Source organism: Eriocheir sinensis, chromosome 17, assembly GCF_024679095.1.
Source record: "Eriocheir sinensis breed Jianghai 21 chromosome 17, ASM2467909v1, whole genome shotgun sequence".
Taxonomy (NCBI): domain Eukaryota; kingdom Metazoa; phylum Arthropoda; class Malacostraca; order Decapoda; family Varunidae; genus Eriocheir; species Eriocheir sinensis.
Genome location: NC_066525.1, coordinates 18448771 through 18466431, shown reverse-complemented (window position 1 = coordinate 18466431; position 17661 = coordinate 18448771). Strand labels below are relative to the sequence as shown.

General features: G+C 45.5%; 1 protein-coding gene across 1 annotated transcript in view; it reads left to right on the top strand.

Moving 5' to 3' along the window:
• The first annotated feature begins 6681 nt into the window (after nucleotides 1–6681).
• The window catches only part of LOC127000049 (spidroin-2-like), a 107389-nt gene continuing 96409 nt past the window's right edge, over nucleotides 6682–17661 (top strand). Inside the window, exon 1 of the mRNA XM_050863457.1 lies at nucleotides 6682–6819. Within this exon, the coding sequence (XP_050719414.1) occupies nucleotides 6687–6819 (133 nt within the window). The 5' untranslated portion in view covers nucleotides 6682–6686. The remainder of the gene's footprint in view (nucleotides 6820–17661) is intronic.

The following is a 17661-nucleotide window of genomic DNA, read 5'->3' as shown; positions in this document are numbered from 1 at the left end:
CTTTGACAACACTCAGCTATCACCTTCTTCAACACTAAACATCCTTGGTCTATCCTTAACTCAAAATCTCAACTGGAAACTTCATATCTCTTCTCTTACTAAATCAGCTTCCTCGAGGCTGGGCGTTCTGTACCGTCTCCGCTATTTATTTTCCCCCGCACATTTGCTATCCATTTACAGGGGCCTTGTCCTCCCTTGTATGGAGTATGCATCTCATGTGTGGGGGGTCTCCACTCACACAGCTCTCCTTGACAGAGTGGAGTCTAAGGCTCTTCGTCTCATCAGCTCTCCTCCTCATACTGAAAGTCTTAAACTTCTTAAATTCCGCCGCCGTGTTGCCTCTCTTTCTATCTTCTATCAACATTTTCATGCTGACTGCTCTTCTGAACTTGCTAACTGCATGCCTCCATTCTTCCCGCTGCCCCGCTGCACACGACTTGCTACTTACGCTCATCCCTATACTGTCCAAACCCCGCATGCAAGAGTTAACCAGCATCTTCATTTTTTCATCCCTTACACTGGTGATCTCTGGAACAATCTTCCTTCATCTGTATTTCCTCCTTCCTACGACTTGAACTCTTTCAAGAGGAGGGTGTCAGGACACCTCTCCTCTCGGAATTGACCTCTCTTTTAGCCACTATAATCTTTTTAGGAGCAGCAAGTAGCGGGCTTTTTTTTTCATTATTTTTTTATTTTTTTTTGTGCCCTTGAGCTGTCTCCTTTGTTGTAAAAAAAAAACTACTACTACTACTACTACTACTACTACTACTATACTGAGTAACGTGTAAAATCAACTATTTGCAGCTGGATTGATTTTTCTCTTCATTATTGTGAAAGGAAGAAACGTGGAGATAGAAAAAAATAAGGAAGGTGTTAACAATACGGCAAAAGATGAAAGGAGGAAAAAGAAACTGAAAGAAGTGAGATAAATGTTAACAAAATATATTGAGAGAGAGAGAGAGAGAGAGAGAGAGAGAGAGAGAATAAACAAAGCTATTAACGAGTGAAAATTATCATTGGGGGGAATGAAAGTCAACATTGATGTATATTGAAGATGAAAAAAATATCATGAAATATTCGGGTGACGAAGGCGAGAAAAAAAGAGGAAAAAGAGAGAAAGAGGGAAGAGCCGTGCTGAAGGAGAGGATTAAGGGGGTGGGAAGCTCCAGGGGTCCAGGTGGGTGGGTGAACAAGGTAATGACTAAATTAAGGACATATGAGGCTTAAGGTGACAAAGGAGGAGGAGGAGGAAGGCAGGGAAGGAGGGCGGAAGGACAGGAGAGAGGGGTGGATAGGAGGGGTAGGTGAGGACAGAGAAGTGTGACCAGATAAAGCGACTGAGGATAGTTAAGAAGAAAACAAAGGAGGTAATGAATGAGGAAAGTGGAGAATGAAAGATGAATAAGAAGAGACAGAGCCGTAGATAGAGAGAGTTTGGCCAATGCGGGAAATGACAACACACGCGTGATTGGCCCAGCCAGGTCAAGTGACCACTACCAGCCATGTTGCTACCCAGGCCCAGCCCGCGAAGTTCAAACTGCTCTCAGTTTGAATACAGACACAGTCGGTGCAGAGCCGTAGAGTCGGTGTATGTGATTGTGTGTGCAGTATGGTTTGCTGTGTAGCCATAGGGTGTGCTGTCCGGCCTGAAATGGGTAGGATTATGTACAGATCCACATAGACGACGACAGTGGGAAGTAAAAGTGAAGCGACTGAACTGGCAAGCTCACAATAATGCATACATATATGTTCGGTAAGTTCATCATTTTCTTAAATGCAGCCCTTATAACAGTTTGTCTGTGTGCGATTCCATGCTGTCGGTGTGGTGTGTGTCTGTGTGTGTTGTCTGTACTGAATTAGTGTGTTGGATAACTGAGGTGCGTTAGTTTTCTGTAGCAGCGGCTTAACATATTGCACTGATGACTGCATGAAAATCATTAAGGCTGCAGAAGAATCTTCAGGGATAAAGAAGGCAGCTTTTGGAGCAAAAATCAATTAGTTAACAGTCTCGTGGATGTGACAGAGAGGATGACAAGCAAAACACAGCTTCCGACTTGTCATAATATTAAGAATAAACTACTAAAACATTATTTCACTTTACGAATGCATATTTATGCTCGCAAACATGAAGCTGTTATTAGAAGTCAGATGAAGCTGACAAAGGGAAGGAGTGATTGAGGCAGCAAAAGTATGACGATGAGGGCTGCAGTCAATAAATACAGATAAGTTTATGTGCGTATTCTTTTGCTTATCTATTAGTTACATAATTCATACCAATAACTGTCCATCTGTACGTTAACGATATAACATCTTCATACGTATGTATATGGCGTTAAGAGAATAGTTTGTAAGAAACGATTTGATGGGTGAGGCAACAGAACGATACGGCTGGGTGAGGCGTGCGTGCCAGCTGGGAGCAGACAACGGTGGCTGACAACGAGCTGGGTTGCAACATGGCAGAGTTGGCCAAACTCTCTCTATTTACGACTCTGAGAAGAGAAAGTGGTAGATAATAACGATAGATGAGAATAGAAAGGTGTACCCAGATGAAGGGAGGAACAGATTAGGGTTGATTAAAGAAAATATGAGCTATGCATAATGTTAAGAAAATATTTTTGGGGAGATGAAGGGAAAAAAATGAAGAAAAGTGGGAGGAAGTGGGAAAAGCTATATATATGAGAGTGTTTGAGTTGTAAGAAGATTATTAACCGTGAAGGAGAAGAGTTAAGTAGCTGCTAAGTAAGGTTGTAAGGAGTGCAAGTTTAAGTAATAGAAACACACACACACACAAAAAAAAAAAAAAAAGTCATGCCTCTTATTTTTTATTTTTCCTCTCTTTCTCCTCCTCCTCTTCCTCTTTTCCGCCATCTTCTCCTTATCCTTCACCTTCTTCCCCCTTTCCTTCTTCTCTTACTTTCTTCTCCTCCACTTTCCTTTCCTCCTCTTTCTTCTCCTCTTCCTCGTTTCCCCCATCTTCTCCTATCCATCACCTTTCTCTCCCTCTCCTTCTTCTCTTACTTTCTTCTCCTCCACTTTCCTTTCCTCCTCTTTCTTCTCGTTTTCCTCTTCCCCTTCTTCCTGTATGTCTTACTCCTTACATCTTCAAACCTTTGACTCCAAGATTTTCCTTTACCTTCTCACCTAACTCCTTTCTTTGATAACTCTTCCGATCTTCCACTTATGGTTCTGAATTTATCTTTCATTCACTCTTATTTTCTTCTCCTTCTCCTCTTCTTCCTCCTTCAACCATCTTCTTTGCTAAACTTCTCCTTTCCTTCCCCGTCTTTCTCTTTTTTTTTCCGTCCTTTCAACGCCATTTCTTCAACTCTCCTTTGATCCTGTGTTCGCCGTCTCTCCCTCCTTTTTTTTTCTTCCCCATTATTCTTCTCCCATCATCTCTCTCGTCCTCTTCCTTGTGGCCCTAAACTTTCTTTTTTCTTTCCTCTTCACTTCACTTGGTCTTTCTCTCCTCCTACTATTTTTTTCTTTTTTTTCTTTTCCTGCTTCTCCTTGTTCTTCTTCTTCTTTACTTCTTCCTCTTCGTCCTTCGTCTCCTCCTCCATCGTCCTGCCCCTGACACACCAACTTTTCTTCTTCTCCCTCCTCTTCAGCGCCACCTTTGCCCTTTGCCTCCTCCCTTTCCGCTGGCCAAACATCATCTTCCGACGCTTACATCGCCAACATTCAACAGGTTCTGGGGGAAGCAGTTAAGAGCCACATTATTGTTGGAGCTTTATTTATTATTTGTCGAGTTTTTCTATATTTGTTGACGTGTTCAGTTTCCTTAGATGATTCAGAATGTTTTGACTTCCCCCTCTTTTTTTTTAGGAGTATGGATGTTATTATTTATGGAAGTATACCATTAAAAGTGAATTGGGTTTTCTTGCATACATTTTGTACACACACACACACACACACACACACACACACACACACACACACGGCAAGGCTTTTCTTTCACACTCCTGTGGTTTATGTTTTCGCCTCGATGTTGCATTTGCTGTCTTATCTCCGCCAAGTTGTCTCATTCACTCTCTCAGCCCTGTAAAACCACGGTGATACATCCTTGTCTCCTCTTATTCTTTTTCTTCGCAAGTGTGTGTGTGTGTGTGTGTGTGTGTGTGTGTGTGTGTGTGTGTGTGTGTGTGTGTGTGTGTGTGTTATAATCAGATGTGCGTATGTTTATATGTATGTATGTATGTGTGTGTATGTATATTTCATCAAAGAAACAGGTTCAATTTTTGGCTGTATGTAGTTTCTTCATTACGCCTACTCCTTTACCATCATCATCATCTGTAGCATCATTATCCTCATCTTCACCATCATCATCATCAATATAATCATCCCTATCATCGCCTTTATACCAAGTTATGCAATATGTATGTTAATTGCTATTAGCTACATTGGCTTATTGTGATGCTGTGTTTTTTGATTGGCTTGAGTTCAACAATTTCAACTAATCAACCTTAAAGAGAGAGAGAGAGAGAGAGAGAGAGGATAATCACCATAAAACTCTCCATAAAAAAAGGGCGTCGTGTGGGTTGCTAGCAGCACCACCCGCACAGTATTCTCTCTCTCTCTCTCTCTCTCTCTCTCTCTCTCTCTCTCTCTGTGTCTCTCTGTCTCTCCGTCTTTTCCTCCGGGTTCCGTCCCAGCGGTTGGCCATCGTTAGACTTTCCCTGAGCGGCGGGATCTTCATAGCTCCTCCACATCAATGAATTAATCAGCGCCGCTTCCTGCCACCTGCTGGGCCGTGCATGCTCACTCGTCCTGCCTCCCAGCGACTGGCATCGACCGCCGCTGCCGCTAATGACAAGGTTGTCCTAGTCTTCTGTGAGTTATCGATGTACTACTACTGCTCGTACGCCGGCTCGCGGGGCTGCACTCCCGGCTAGACTGGGCTGCCTGCGTGTGCCGGGGAGTGTAGGTGGGGGTCATGCGCCCCTCCTTCTCCGGCTGCTTTTCTATGCATGCGCAAGGAAATGCATTGGTGGTGATATATTGAGCCAATTTATGCTGCTGGTGCCGGGGGTTAGCGTGGGGAACTTCCCTCATCCTGCTTCTTTAGTTATCGTTGTTGTGTGCACGGCGTTAAAGGGCGTGGTGGCAAACAGCAAGGCATAAAGGAAAGCAGTCTTCTCCTTGCGTAATCGAGTACACGGGTTCTCGTGTCTTCTTTGTAAACTTGATTATGAAAAAAAGTCATAAATGGAAGTGCATGTCATGCATAAAACATGTAACGCTTAATACGTTATATAGATTCATACATTAAAGATCTTTATGTCATTTGCTTTGTGTACCTGAAAGCTCAAAATTAAACTCTCGTTCATGAATATTAAGAGGCTTTTTCTCGTAATGAGCAAGTGTTCTAGTGGCTGAGGCGGGCCTGTGGTGCTCACGGCCGTGAATGGGCGCGTGACCTCGTGTTCTGATGCTCCCGGTGACGTCACGAAGCCCGGGCCGCGGCAGGACTTGTCATGTGTGTGTGCAGGGGACCACCGGCCACCGTGGTCACCTTCAGGTTGCCAGGGTGGCTGCCCACTTTCATTTTACGTAGTAATTTTCGTTATTTAATTTCCTACATCTGCCGTGTAGCGTGAAGATCGATGAACACACGCTGATAGGAACGCGTGGAGCGTTATCAGGGTAACTGAGGGTGTCAAGCGGAGCATGTGTGCGTGAGGCGCCGTGCCGTACACACGTTGGGCCGTAGTGTACAAGAGTGGGCGTGTGTGGTGCTCTGACGACGGGCGTGTGTGAGGCGAGCCTGAGATCAATGTTGCGCAGGAGAGGCCGCCCCCGCGCATAACAGTGGACTCTGCCGCCGCCATATTGATCCGGGAGGCCGTCGCCAGAGCCGCGGCCGAGGTGGTGGCAGCAGCTCCCTCTCTCCTCCACCCTGCCGCAGTGCCGCCGCCTGTACAGTGTCTCTTTGGCCCGTGCTACGCTGTGATGTTTAACAACAATAGAGTTTATTACGGATAAGTTAACTTGTGACTATGTTCAGTTTTGCGAACAAAATGTTAAACGCCCTTGTGGGTAATGAAGAACCCACGTCCGGGACAGCAGGGGGCACCAGTGTGCCGGGGGCGCCGCGCCCCCAGGGTCCTGGCCTTATGAGGATGGGCGTCCCAGGAGGACCTCGGCCCCCTGGGGCGGGCATGACAGGACCCAGACCGCCCGGACCTGGTGGGAGCATGGGCCCCGGTGGTGGCATGGGACCCGGTGGACTAGGTGGACCAGGCGCCCCAGGCGGACCAGGAGGACCAATGGGTGGTCCAGGCGGGCCTATGGGTCCCGGTGGTGTGCGGGGACCCAGTGTGTCAATGGGTCAAGGTGGTACAGTGGGGTCAGGGGGATCAGCAGGCCCGGGGGGCCCAATGGGACCTGGGGGTCCTATGGGGCCAGGCGGCCCAATGGGTCCCGGGGGTCCAGGAGGACCGATTGGTCCTGGTGGTCCCATGGGGCTGAACGGTCCCGGAGGACCAGGTGCTAACAGACCACCAGGGCCAGGCATGGGTCCAAGACCTCCAGGAATGGGGGGGCCCATGGGTCCCAGAGGCGGCATACGACCAGGACCACGAGGAATGCCGCCCGGGATGGGCCCTGGTGGACCCCGGGGCATGCCACCACCAGGAATGGGCCCTCGTCCAGGAATGGGTCCTCTTGGACCACGTGGAATGCCAATGAATGGGATGGGAGGGCCTCGCGGGCCCAGGCCTGGCATGATGGGTCCCCCAGGCAGCCGCGGCCCAGCGCCTGGCCCAGGAGGCATGCCCCCCGGCGGTCCAGGAGCTCCAGGAGCGGCGCCGGCCATGGGTAAGTTGGCGCTGCCAAGTTGCCCTGCTCCTCACAACAGGTTCATCGTGGCCCCGCTCATCAACCCTGACGCATTCACTCCTGGCACGGCGAGACTTTGTCTGGACTCTTAACATCCTTCCTCTCTTCCCCAGCAGAAGTTGATCGCCGAGCTTTGTGACCGGATGTCCTTCGCATATTATTAGAGCAGTGCCTTTATGTGTGTGCGTGTGTGTGTGTGTGTGTGTGTGTGTGTGTGAATATATATATATATATATATATATATATATATATATATATATATATATATATATATATATATATATATATATATATATATATATATATATATATATATATATAACCTTTTCAAAGTTAATATTCGCACGACAGTAATGGTGATAGTTTTGAATGAATGAGTCAGTTTCAGTGGTCATCCCAGAGGGAGGTGCTGGTGAGCCTGGCAGGTGTCAGACAGTGTTGCCATTGCCGGCCACCAGGGCAACCTTGTTTACATGTTTATAACCCTCTCGCCTGTCACGTGGCGGTCCCATCTCACGCTGCCACCGTCACCGGTCAGCAGCCCCCAATAACCCTTCACACCCATATTCACCCCATGACCGGAATGGCGACCACCACTTTCCCAACCACCACCGCCACCACCACCAGCACAGCCCGTGTCACCCCTGCGTCCCTCCCCGCCACGTTAGCTTCCTGGGTCACCACGCATCACGCACCTCCCCCCTCCCTCCCTTCCTCCAACCCGCCGTTTTTTTCCTTCTCTCCCCGGGTCGCTCATTAATCGTTCGGCATAATGTCAGTATTTCTATTGACCCCCGGCCGGCGAGGGTACGCGACATGTTTATCTGACCTTTACACGCTTTGGTTGGGGCTCGGGTGAAGGCTTGAATAATTACTGTCTCGTTGACAACTGGGAAGCTGCTATGGTATTTTCTATTATTCATTCCCAAAAGGCTAGAGAAACACATTTATTAGTTATAGTTATTTTTTTACCTTGTATAGTAGTAGATTTGATTTCTTTATGTTTTGAATGCCAGTAGGAGGGAAACATTCGAAGCTGCTTCAATATAAAGAAATACATTCATATAGGTTCTTCTGTGTATTAATTTTGTTTTGCTTGGGGGACGAGGAAGAAAAGCGGAGAATTTTTTTTTTTTCAAACCATGATTCATTACGAGAAAGGAAAGAGGGGAAGATGGGTAGTGAAGGCGCGAGGAAAACAAAGGAAATGTAGGAGGAATAGGTGTGTGTGTGTGTGTATGTGTTTGGGGGGTGGGGGTGGGGGAGGTGTGATGAGATGGAAAAAGATGTTGCAAGGGTGATAAGTGTGAGGATAAGTAGGAGGGCGAAGGTGTGCATGAAACTTAAATAAAAAAAGAGAAAGAAAGAGGAGGAGGAGTATTTTGGTCGCCATAATGTCTCTTATTTCCCGAGAGAGAAACCACTAAACATGCCATAAAAAAGTAAGATAAACGAAAAAAAAAAGAAAAAGGAGTAAAAGGCGTGAATTATGTGAGTGGCGCTTCATGACTTGGGGAGTATAATTAGTCCCTACATAATGATAACCCTTCTTCTCGTAACTCATTTTTATTCCTCTGAAGCGTCCCGGCCTCAACACACAGAGTAAATCAAGGCAGGGTTAGGAAAGGGATTTAATGCTTTGATGTAAGTTGAGTTTTCAGTTTAGTTCTCATTCACTTATTTTCCCTCCCCTTTTTTTTAGTATTTTCAAGGTTAGTACTACTGCTGTTTTATTTATTTTTTGTTGCTTTTTGTTGTATGATTTATCAGTTTATATCTTCTCATTCCCTTACTTCCCATTTTTTTTTAACATTTTCAAGGGTAGTGCTACGGTTTTATTTTATTATTTTTCAGTGTAGGGGTTATCTTTAGTGCATGTGGGAAGCGGTATATAGTGTTGTCCTGTAGCGTGATTTTATGATCGGTACTGTTGGACGCTCTCGCCTCTCACATCAACAATTTACAAAGGTCAAAAAGGACATCAGCCGTGTTCTCATGGGTGGTATTTTAGGTTCACGGTACAGAGGAAGCGTCAAACTACCACCAGGGTCATAAAACTACCCCTGGAAATGCCCCAAACCCCTATAGGAAAGCTTTGGCGATTATGTGGGCTTGGGCGCCGGCATGTTTAAGAATATGACCCTATGTATTTTTTTTTTAGATATTATACATTCCATTTAAATATTATACACTACACTAACGGCATATCATAAGTTAGTCTCTCTAGAGCTCCAAATCCCTCTAAATTATACATCTTCAGCGTGAAAATGAGTATGTATGTATGTATGTATGTATGCAAGTGTGTATGTATCATCTGTATATCTATTCATAGGTTAGATAAAATTCATGGGTAAACGAACTCGTGGTCCTGTGAGGTGCTGGTGGACACCGAAACCAGTGGGCCAAGCCAGTGGGTGGAGGAGATTGTTGCCTCTGTGTGTGTGTGGGGGGGAGGGATGGGAGGGGGGGGGAGTATGTGTGTGTTACGATTATTCCTCCCTGACACAGCATACTTTAGTTTTCTCTCTCTAATGTATCTTCCTCCTCCCTTCTTCGTACACAAACACAAACATCTTTGGAATGGAAATCAGTACTCAGTGTTGTTGTGTTTTCCCTGTCGCCGCATACTCGCAGCTCTCCACATGGCATTAGTAACTCTTCTAAGGCCTCGTTCTCACCGCTCCCGCCTGCAGAGAAGAGTCACACGAATGCTCTCTCAGAAAATCGATCCTCGGTTTAGTTTTCTGTTATTCTTTTTATTTCTTTGTTATGCATATGTTTATAAGGCTCTCACGCACTGTCACCTACAAGCCAACGAGACGTAAAAGATGAGTAAGTGCCTCAGTATATTGCAAAAAAAGCCTCAAGTATTTCGTTCTGCCGCGATTCTGTCAGCATCTCACTGCACATCGTTGGCTTCACGTGTTTTTCTTCTTCCCCCTTCCTACTGCCTGCCCTTCCTCCCAGCCACCCCTCCTGCTCACCCTCCTCGCCTCCCTTCCTCCCTTCCTTCCCCTACTTCCCTTTCTCCAACCCGACCCTACCTCTCAATCCTCTCACCTTCCCTCCCTTTATCTCCTTCCCTCATCCCGTCTTTCCTCTTCCTTCTCTTCCTCCGTCAATAGGTCTTCGTCATGGCCACGTTTCCTGGGGCTTGTTTGCCAGACTCGTCGGGCATCCTGAGACATCTCCTTTGTGCTCACCGTCCGTTCTGTGGCCGTGACCTTGTTCTCATCGCTCAGGCAGGGCAGGTCTGCATATGAAATGGTAATGAGTAGGTGGCGGGTGAGGCGAGGCGGCAGTACCCACGCGTTATTACAGAGCACCGTAGAGACTCGCGGCTGTTGGAATGAGGGCCTTTGAAGTGTAATCTTTTCATCATTATCTGGTTTGTTACTCTCTGTCACTGTTTGCTGTGATTGCAACTGCTACAACTCCTCCTCCTCCTCCTTCTCCTCCTCCTTCTCCTCCTCCTTCTCTTCCTTCTCCTCCTCCTCCTCCTTCTTCCTCCTCCTCCTCGTTCTCGTCCTCGTCCTCCTCTTCCTCTTCTTCCTCCAACTCCTCCTCTAACTCCTATTCCTTCTCCTTCTCCTACTCCTTTTCCAATTACTACTACTACTACTACTACTACTATTCCTTACTGCCAATACTTCAGTCATTTACCGATTGCCGAGAGAATCTAAATTGTGAAACATGAGACTACGAGACCTAACTTTGGCAATCAGACAGGGAAACACAACGCGAAGTGCGACGTACACTACACAGCGAAATCATAGTCATTCGGGCTTGCTTGCTGGCTGGGTCGCTGCGGGGAAACGTGAAGGGATGCTCGAGGTCCGTCCGTCGTGTGTATCGTGACTCGCTTCATCTTTCCCGTCGGGGGCAGGCAGAACCAGGCAGTCAATTAGTACATCATCATTCCCGACATGCTCGTATAATCCTTTCATCAATAATACGTAATAGCAGGTCCGGGTAGCATTAATTAACTGATGAGACCTGACAAATACCGTTAATGAGGCCGTTCACTCAGTCCTAACAACGTATTACCGTCCTCCGCTTCTCGACTATGGATGGTAGGCGAAAATACCACCCCGAGCTGACTTATTCCATCCATCCCTGCCACTGATGACGTCACGGACCCGGTCATAACAACACATCACAGTCGTTCGCCTATCGCCTTCCCATCGCCTCGCCGTGGTAGACGTAAACATCTTCCACCTTTTCCCTCGTTTCCGTCTCCTAATGCCTGTAATCCGCGCATCAGTAGCAAATTATAATCAACTTAATGGATGGAGAGTTGATTGATGAGGCAGGATTGATGGTGGAGGTGATGGTGGTGGTAGTTTAGTTTTACCTCTGTCCTGTAAACTCATCCGATATACAGTTGACGTTCTCCTTTTATTGCTCGTGTCGTTAAGGAAGCCTAGAGCGTTAAGGGCATATTGATAGTGAGGAAAAAAAAAAGGAGGACCAGGAGGAGGAGGAGGAGGAGGAGGAAGAAGAGGAGGGAAATGAAGTATCCAAAAGACATCTAATCTTGCTCTGGATCGTTCACTACAGAAAAATAACGAGACAGGTACCGAGATACAGGAAATAAAGGCTCGTAGGGGAGAGAGAGAGAGAGAGAGAGAGAGAGATCTTGCACATACTGTCTAAAATTAACACAGTAGTTTATATAAATGTAGGGCTAATTAGTGTGTCTGAAACTGTAGAGAAGGAGGAGGAGGAAGAGGAGGAGGAGGAGGAGGAGGAGATAATCGTGGTGGTGAAGGCGGTAATGGTGGAGGAAACGAGGGAACAGAGATGGTAATTAGTGGTTATGGTAGTTACTGATGACTTTGGAAGGATCTTGCGGTGGTAATGGTGGTGGTGGTGGTAATGGTTGAAGGGGGTGGTAGTGGTGGTGACGGAGGTTGTTGGGGTGGTGATGGTGATGGTGGTGGTGGTGTTTATCGTGAACAAGATTAAGGGAAGAGAAGCTTATCAGTGGGAGTAGGGTGAGGGACAGATAACTCTCTCTCTCTCTCTCTCTCTCTCTCTCTCTCTCTCTCTCTCTCTCTCTCTCTCTCTCTCTCTCTCTCTCTCTCTCTCTCTCTCTCTCTCTCTCTCTCTCTCTAACTCGATGAAAAAGGCAATTACAAAACCTTGATGGGCATTATAATCGGTCTTTCATTTCTCTCTCTCTCTCTCTCTCTCTCTCTCTCTCTCTCTCTCTCTCTCTCTCTCTCTCTCTCTCTCTCTCTCTCTCTCTCTCTCTCTCTCTCTCTCTCTCTCTCTCACCAAAGTACGCGAAATGGAATGTGGGTAGTAGATTCTGTGATGCTGCTGCTGTCACGTCCAGATAGTGTGTGTGTGTGTGTGTGTGTGTGTGTGTGTGTGTGTGTGTGTGTAGTCTAAAAGGCCTTAGAATGCATCACACTTCATATTTACTATCGATAAGGGAAAGTGGGAAGAGTAAAGGAGGCAAGGAGAGATGGAAGATGATAGAGGAGCTGGAAAGGAAAAATGAGAATGGAACTGAAGAAGGAAGGGAGGTAAAGAGAGGAGAGTAAAGAGGGGCACTGAGGAAGGAAGGCAAGTATAATATCGTCACCTTCGTAAACAAACCTCCTAAGTCATTATTTTTTACTTTACAGGAAATCAGAAAAGAACTGTCCTCATCTCATTTGGCTTAAGGTTTAGGCAGAAATGAAAAGGCCAATTCTAGAACACTCAAACCCTGAATGACGAAGGAAACTATACAAAAATGGGCGTCACTTGTTGAAAAATTAATGTAGATAGAAACCTGGAAATCTCAAAAAAATGACTTAGGCAATTATTTTATGAGGGTGACGATATAGAGAGAGAGAAAAAAGAGAGAGAGAGTAAGGAGTTGTATTTGAGCGATGGAGTAGGGACAAAGAAATAAATATGTAAATACGGGAGGTAACGAAAGGATATGAGAAGGAAAAAGACAAGTGGGAAAGAAAAAGATGAATGTAGGTAATGAAAAAATAGAAGGAAAATGAAGAAAAATTGGGAAAGAAATAGAACATGAATGAATGAAGCTGAAATATGAGAAGAAGATGTAGGAGGCGGTATGTGATAGGTTGTCCTGCATTACTACTCCCAGGTCTTTTTTCAGTTCTTGCTTTTTCGGTTTATTCATTCCCCATCTCATATTTCCAGATTTTCTTCTTTCCCTTTCACATTTTCAGAGCATAACATTTTTTACGGACACGAAGAAATTTCCACTAACAGAGCCAAATAAGCGATTCTGAGGAGGGAAGGAGGAGGAGGAGGAGGAAGGGGGGAGGGGCGAAAGGAAGGGGAAAAAAATGGTTCCTTAGGGAATTAGAGTGAACTATTCTCCTCCCTTCCCCTCCCTTTCCTTCCTCTCCCCCTCCCCCACCTCTCCCCCTCCACCTCCCATTTGGTAGAATTTCAACAGGTGTCTTGAAAATCTCTCACCCTTCACGAGAGAGAGAGAGAGAGAGCACACATACTGACCGTCCATTGAGAAGACGAAGAGCGACTCAGCATCTTCCAGTTCCTCCTCCTCCTCCTCTTCCTCTTCCTCCTCTTCCTCCTCCTCACTTTTCTGTTCAGTCTCTTTCTCTTCCTCCTCATCTATATTTTTTTCCCTCTCTACCTCTTCTTTATCTTATTACTTTCTATCGTATATTAGTTAATTTTTCATTCCCTTATTGATTGTCTTGTATGCATGGTTCTTTTTCCTTCTTTCTCTTCCTTCTTCTTTTTCTCCTTCCTCCTCCTCCTCCTCCTCCTCCTCCTCCCCGCCACTCAGCCCCTTCCTCTTCGCTGACCACTCCATGCCATCCCTTCCTCCCCATTTCCTCCTTATTTTTCCTCCTCGTTGCTCTCCGCTGCACCATCTGAACCTTTCCTCGTCACCTGAGTTCTATTTTTGGTGTTCTTGTATATGTGTGTGTTTCTTCCTTCTTGCTGTCTCTCTTTTTTTCTGACTTATTTCCTTTTCATTTTAATTCGTTCATTGTTTTTTCTTGGTTATTTGCATTATTATTTTTTTTGTTTATGTTCTTCCATTCGTTCTTTCTCTCTTTTCTCTTTCTTCTATCTTTCTTTAATTTTTTTCTTTCTCTTCTTTTTTTTACTGTCATTCTTTTTCTTTCTCTCATTCTTTCCATTTTTTAACTTTCATTCAATTTTTCCTATTTATCTTTTCTTTTTCTTTTCTTTCTTCCTGTTTACTTACACATCTCTCTCTCTCTCTCTCTCTCTCTCTCTCTCTCTCTCTCTCTCTCTCTCTCTCTCTCTCTCTCTCTCTCTCTCTCTCTCTCTCTCTCTAATCGTGTCAGTGTCCCTTCCCTCACCACAAATTTCGTTTATACTTTCAATTTATGTTTGCTTATATCTTTTAGCGTCATGACGTGGATTTGGGGTTCCAGCTAAATGATTTGTAACAATTTTTGATAGTTCATTGTCTATATTTTATTCTTCATTCCTTTCTCTCTTCTGTAATACTTTCTCTTTTTTTACTTTTCTTCTCTTTCTTATATTATCTTTTGTCCCTCTTTCCTTCTTTTCCTTTTTTGTACTTCCCAGATTGTCTATACTTTTTTCTTTCATCTCTTTCTTTTTTCTCCTTTTCTCTTGCTTCCTTAAACTCTATACGATTGAATATATAAATAAAAATGAATGAATGATTGAACGGACTACGTTTTCTTAAGATGGGATTGTTGCTGTTTAAGGGAGGACTATGATTGTTTAATTTCGTGAAGAGCTAAAAGGGAGGAGGGAGGGAGAGAAAGCGAGGGAAGAAAGAAAGTGACGTGGGAGTGAGTGATACAGAAAAAGACATGAGGTGAAAATCATTATACAGAGAAATGGAAAGGGATGAAGGTGAAGGAAAGGAAGAGAGGGGGAAGAAGAAGAGTTAAAGGGAGATAGAGAGAAGACCGATATATGGATAGAAATGAAAGGAGTAAAGAGAGAGAAGGGAACAGATGCAAAATAGGAAAGCAAAGGGGAAGGGCATTTAAAGGTGAGGGGAAGACAGATATGCGGGTAGGAGGAAAGGAATGCAGGAGGAGGAGAAGAAGGAGGAGGCAGATGCAAAGTGAGAGTGGAAAGGGGAAGGTATGTGAAGGCGAAGGGGAAAATCGATACGTGGGAAGAAGGAAAGGAATGCAGGTAAAGAGGACGGAGACAGGTGAGAAATGGGAGTGGAAAGGGAGATGGTGGAGGGAAAGATACGTAAATAAAAGGAAAGGAATGCAGGTAAAGAGGGTGAAGGAGACAGGTGAGAAATAGGAGTGGAAAGGGAGATGGTGGAGGGAAAGATACGTAAATAAAAGGAAAGGAATGCAGGTAAAGAGGGTGAAGGAGGCAGGTGAGAAATGGGAGTGGAAAGGGAGATGGTGGAGGGAAAGATACGTAAATAAAAGGAAAGGACTGAAGGAGAAGGAAGCACTGCAAAAATGGGTAGAGTATGAGGGGAAAATAATTGACAGAAGGGTGGGAAGGATAAAAGAGATGGTGAAAGGAAAGGAATATGGGTAAAGGAGAAGGCAGCACCTGAAAAAATGGGTGAAGTATGAGGGGAAGATAATTGAGAGAAGGGAGGAAAGGAGAATACAGATGGTGAAGAGGGAAGAGACGAGAGGACAAAGAGGGAGAGAAGGTAGGAAGATAGGGACAAAGGGTGAGGTACGTAGATGGGATAGAAGGGTAAGAGGGAGATATAGGGAAAGGGGAGAAGGGAGAGGTCAGGAGGAAGGGAGAGGCGACGGGATGAGGGGGTTAGAGGAAGTGTCAGTATGGGAAATTCAATAGATAAGTCCTCCCCCAAAAGTTACAAGGATATCTATTGAATTAGTGTATGTGGGTTAACTTTGAAATTCGTGTCCGTGCTCCTCCAGAAAATGTATATTCACCAAATAGTAACGGATAATTTTTCAACGCGACCATTCCATTTCTATTTATGCATTTGTTTGTTTACTTACCCGTGTATTTATCTCTGTTTACTGACCGTTGTTTTAGCTTTTAACGAGCGGAACCAGGTGACTTATGGTAATGAGGAACATATTTTTCGCTTATATGCCCTCAAGTGTTTATTGGGGCACGAGAAACAGTATTTTAACTCTAACTTTATTAATCTTTCCATTGGGATAATACATACACCTACGCCTTCTTCCAGTCCCTTGCATCTATTTCATCCTCATCCTCTTTATTTCAACCTTTTCACTTTTCTCCATTTCAAGTTAAATACCCTCTTGTCAATCCCCTGTTTGCTTTTCCCTCTATCTCCCCTTTGTAAGTATCTACCAGTTCTGTGCATCTCCTTTTTTCCCTTCTCTTTGCCTTCCTCTTACCTACCTTGTTGTGTTCTCTTGCGCCTTCATCTCTGACGTCCCAAGTTAAATACCTTCTTGTCAATCCTCTGTTTGCTTTTCCCTCTATCTCCCCTTTGTAAGTATCTGCCAATTATGTGCATCTTCTTTTTCCCCTTCTCTTTGGCTTCCTCTCACCTCCCTTGTTGTGTTGTCTTGCGCCTTCATCTCTGACGCACACGCTTAAGATCTGTATCTCACCCCCTTACATCCCCTTCTTCACAACATTTCTCTTTGCCCCTCCTCACCGTCCCTCACCTTTTCCTCTTTGTTCTTTACGTGCGTCACTATGTCCTCCACTAACTATAGCTACCTGACTTCCTGTACCTTCCTTCATCTTTTTGTACCTGTCATTACCTCCCTTACACCTCTTTTCACCTTCCCTTACCTCCATTCAGTTTTGTTTTAGTTTTTCTATACCTCATTTTGTCTTCCACTTCATCCTTTCCTCCACCTTACAACTTGCACGACTCTCACTGTATCTCTCCCTCGTTGAACCTTCCTCTCATGACCCTCCCGTTACCCTTCTGTTTTCCATGATCTCGCCACTTGAAGCCTATATATAGCATCCCTATCACATCATCACCACCACCACCACCACTATCACCTCCTCGTCAACCCTTCAGCCCTCGTCAAAGCCGGCCCACGCACCGCCCACAGCCTGAGCCCGCAGCTGCGTGACATTCTCTGCGGGGGCGGTCAGCACTTACAATGCTCTCACGGCCCTACCCGGTTAAGCCCTTCTGCCTCGACTCCTTTCCAGTCAGTCACAATCACACGCTATCCAGAACACCGGCAGGACACTTAAACGGCCCTTGTCCCCTCCCTCTTTATGTCCTCTTAACCTCCTCTGCTTCTTTTCTCTCCTAGACCATTCGGACCCACTAGTAATTTACACGTCCATAGTCTCCCCAAAATGCGCCCTCAACTTTTGCTATCCCATTTTATCTCATACAATAAATATAGATCCCCAAAGGACATTTAGACGCCTACTGTCACTCCCTGCCTTTAATGCCCTACACCTTACACCTAATCTAACTTGAGCCTAACCTAACCTAATTAATTCTAACCAAAAGCAACCTGATCTTATCTAACCAAACCTAACCTAACCCAAACTCACCTAACCTAACCTGACCCTAACCTAACCAAACGCAACCAAACCGAGCCTGACTCAACCTAACCTAGCCTAACCTAACCTGCCAGGCCATTCAGCCGCTCCCTGCCCCTCACACAGACACAGCTCATCCATCCCGCCAGATGCTCCACAGTTCCCCTTTAAAGTCACGTCCTCAGTTCCCTCCTCCCTCCTCCACAACTTCCATGGTCGGTGTATAGAGGTCACATAGCCCCCCTCTTTGACGCTCCGCAGGTCCCTTCCTTCCCCTCAGACGCCCCACTGTTTCCCCCTCTTAAGCCACCAGTCTTCAAACATAACTCACGGCCTCCCTTCTTCTAACGACCTATAGCT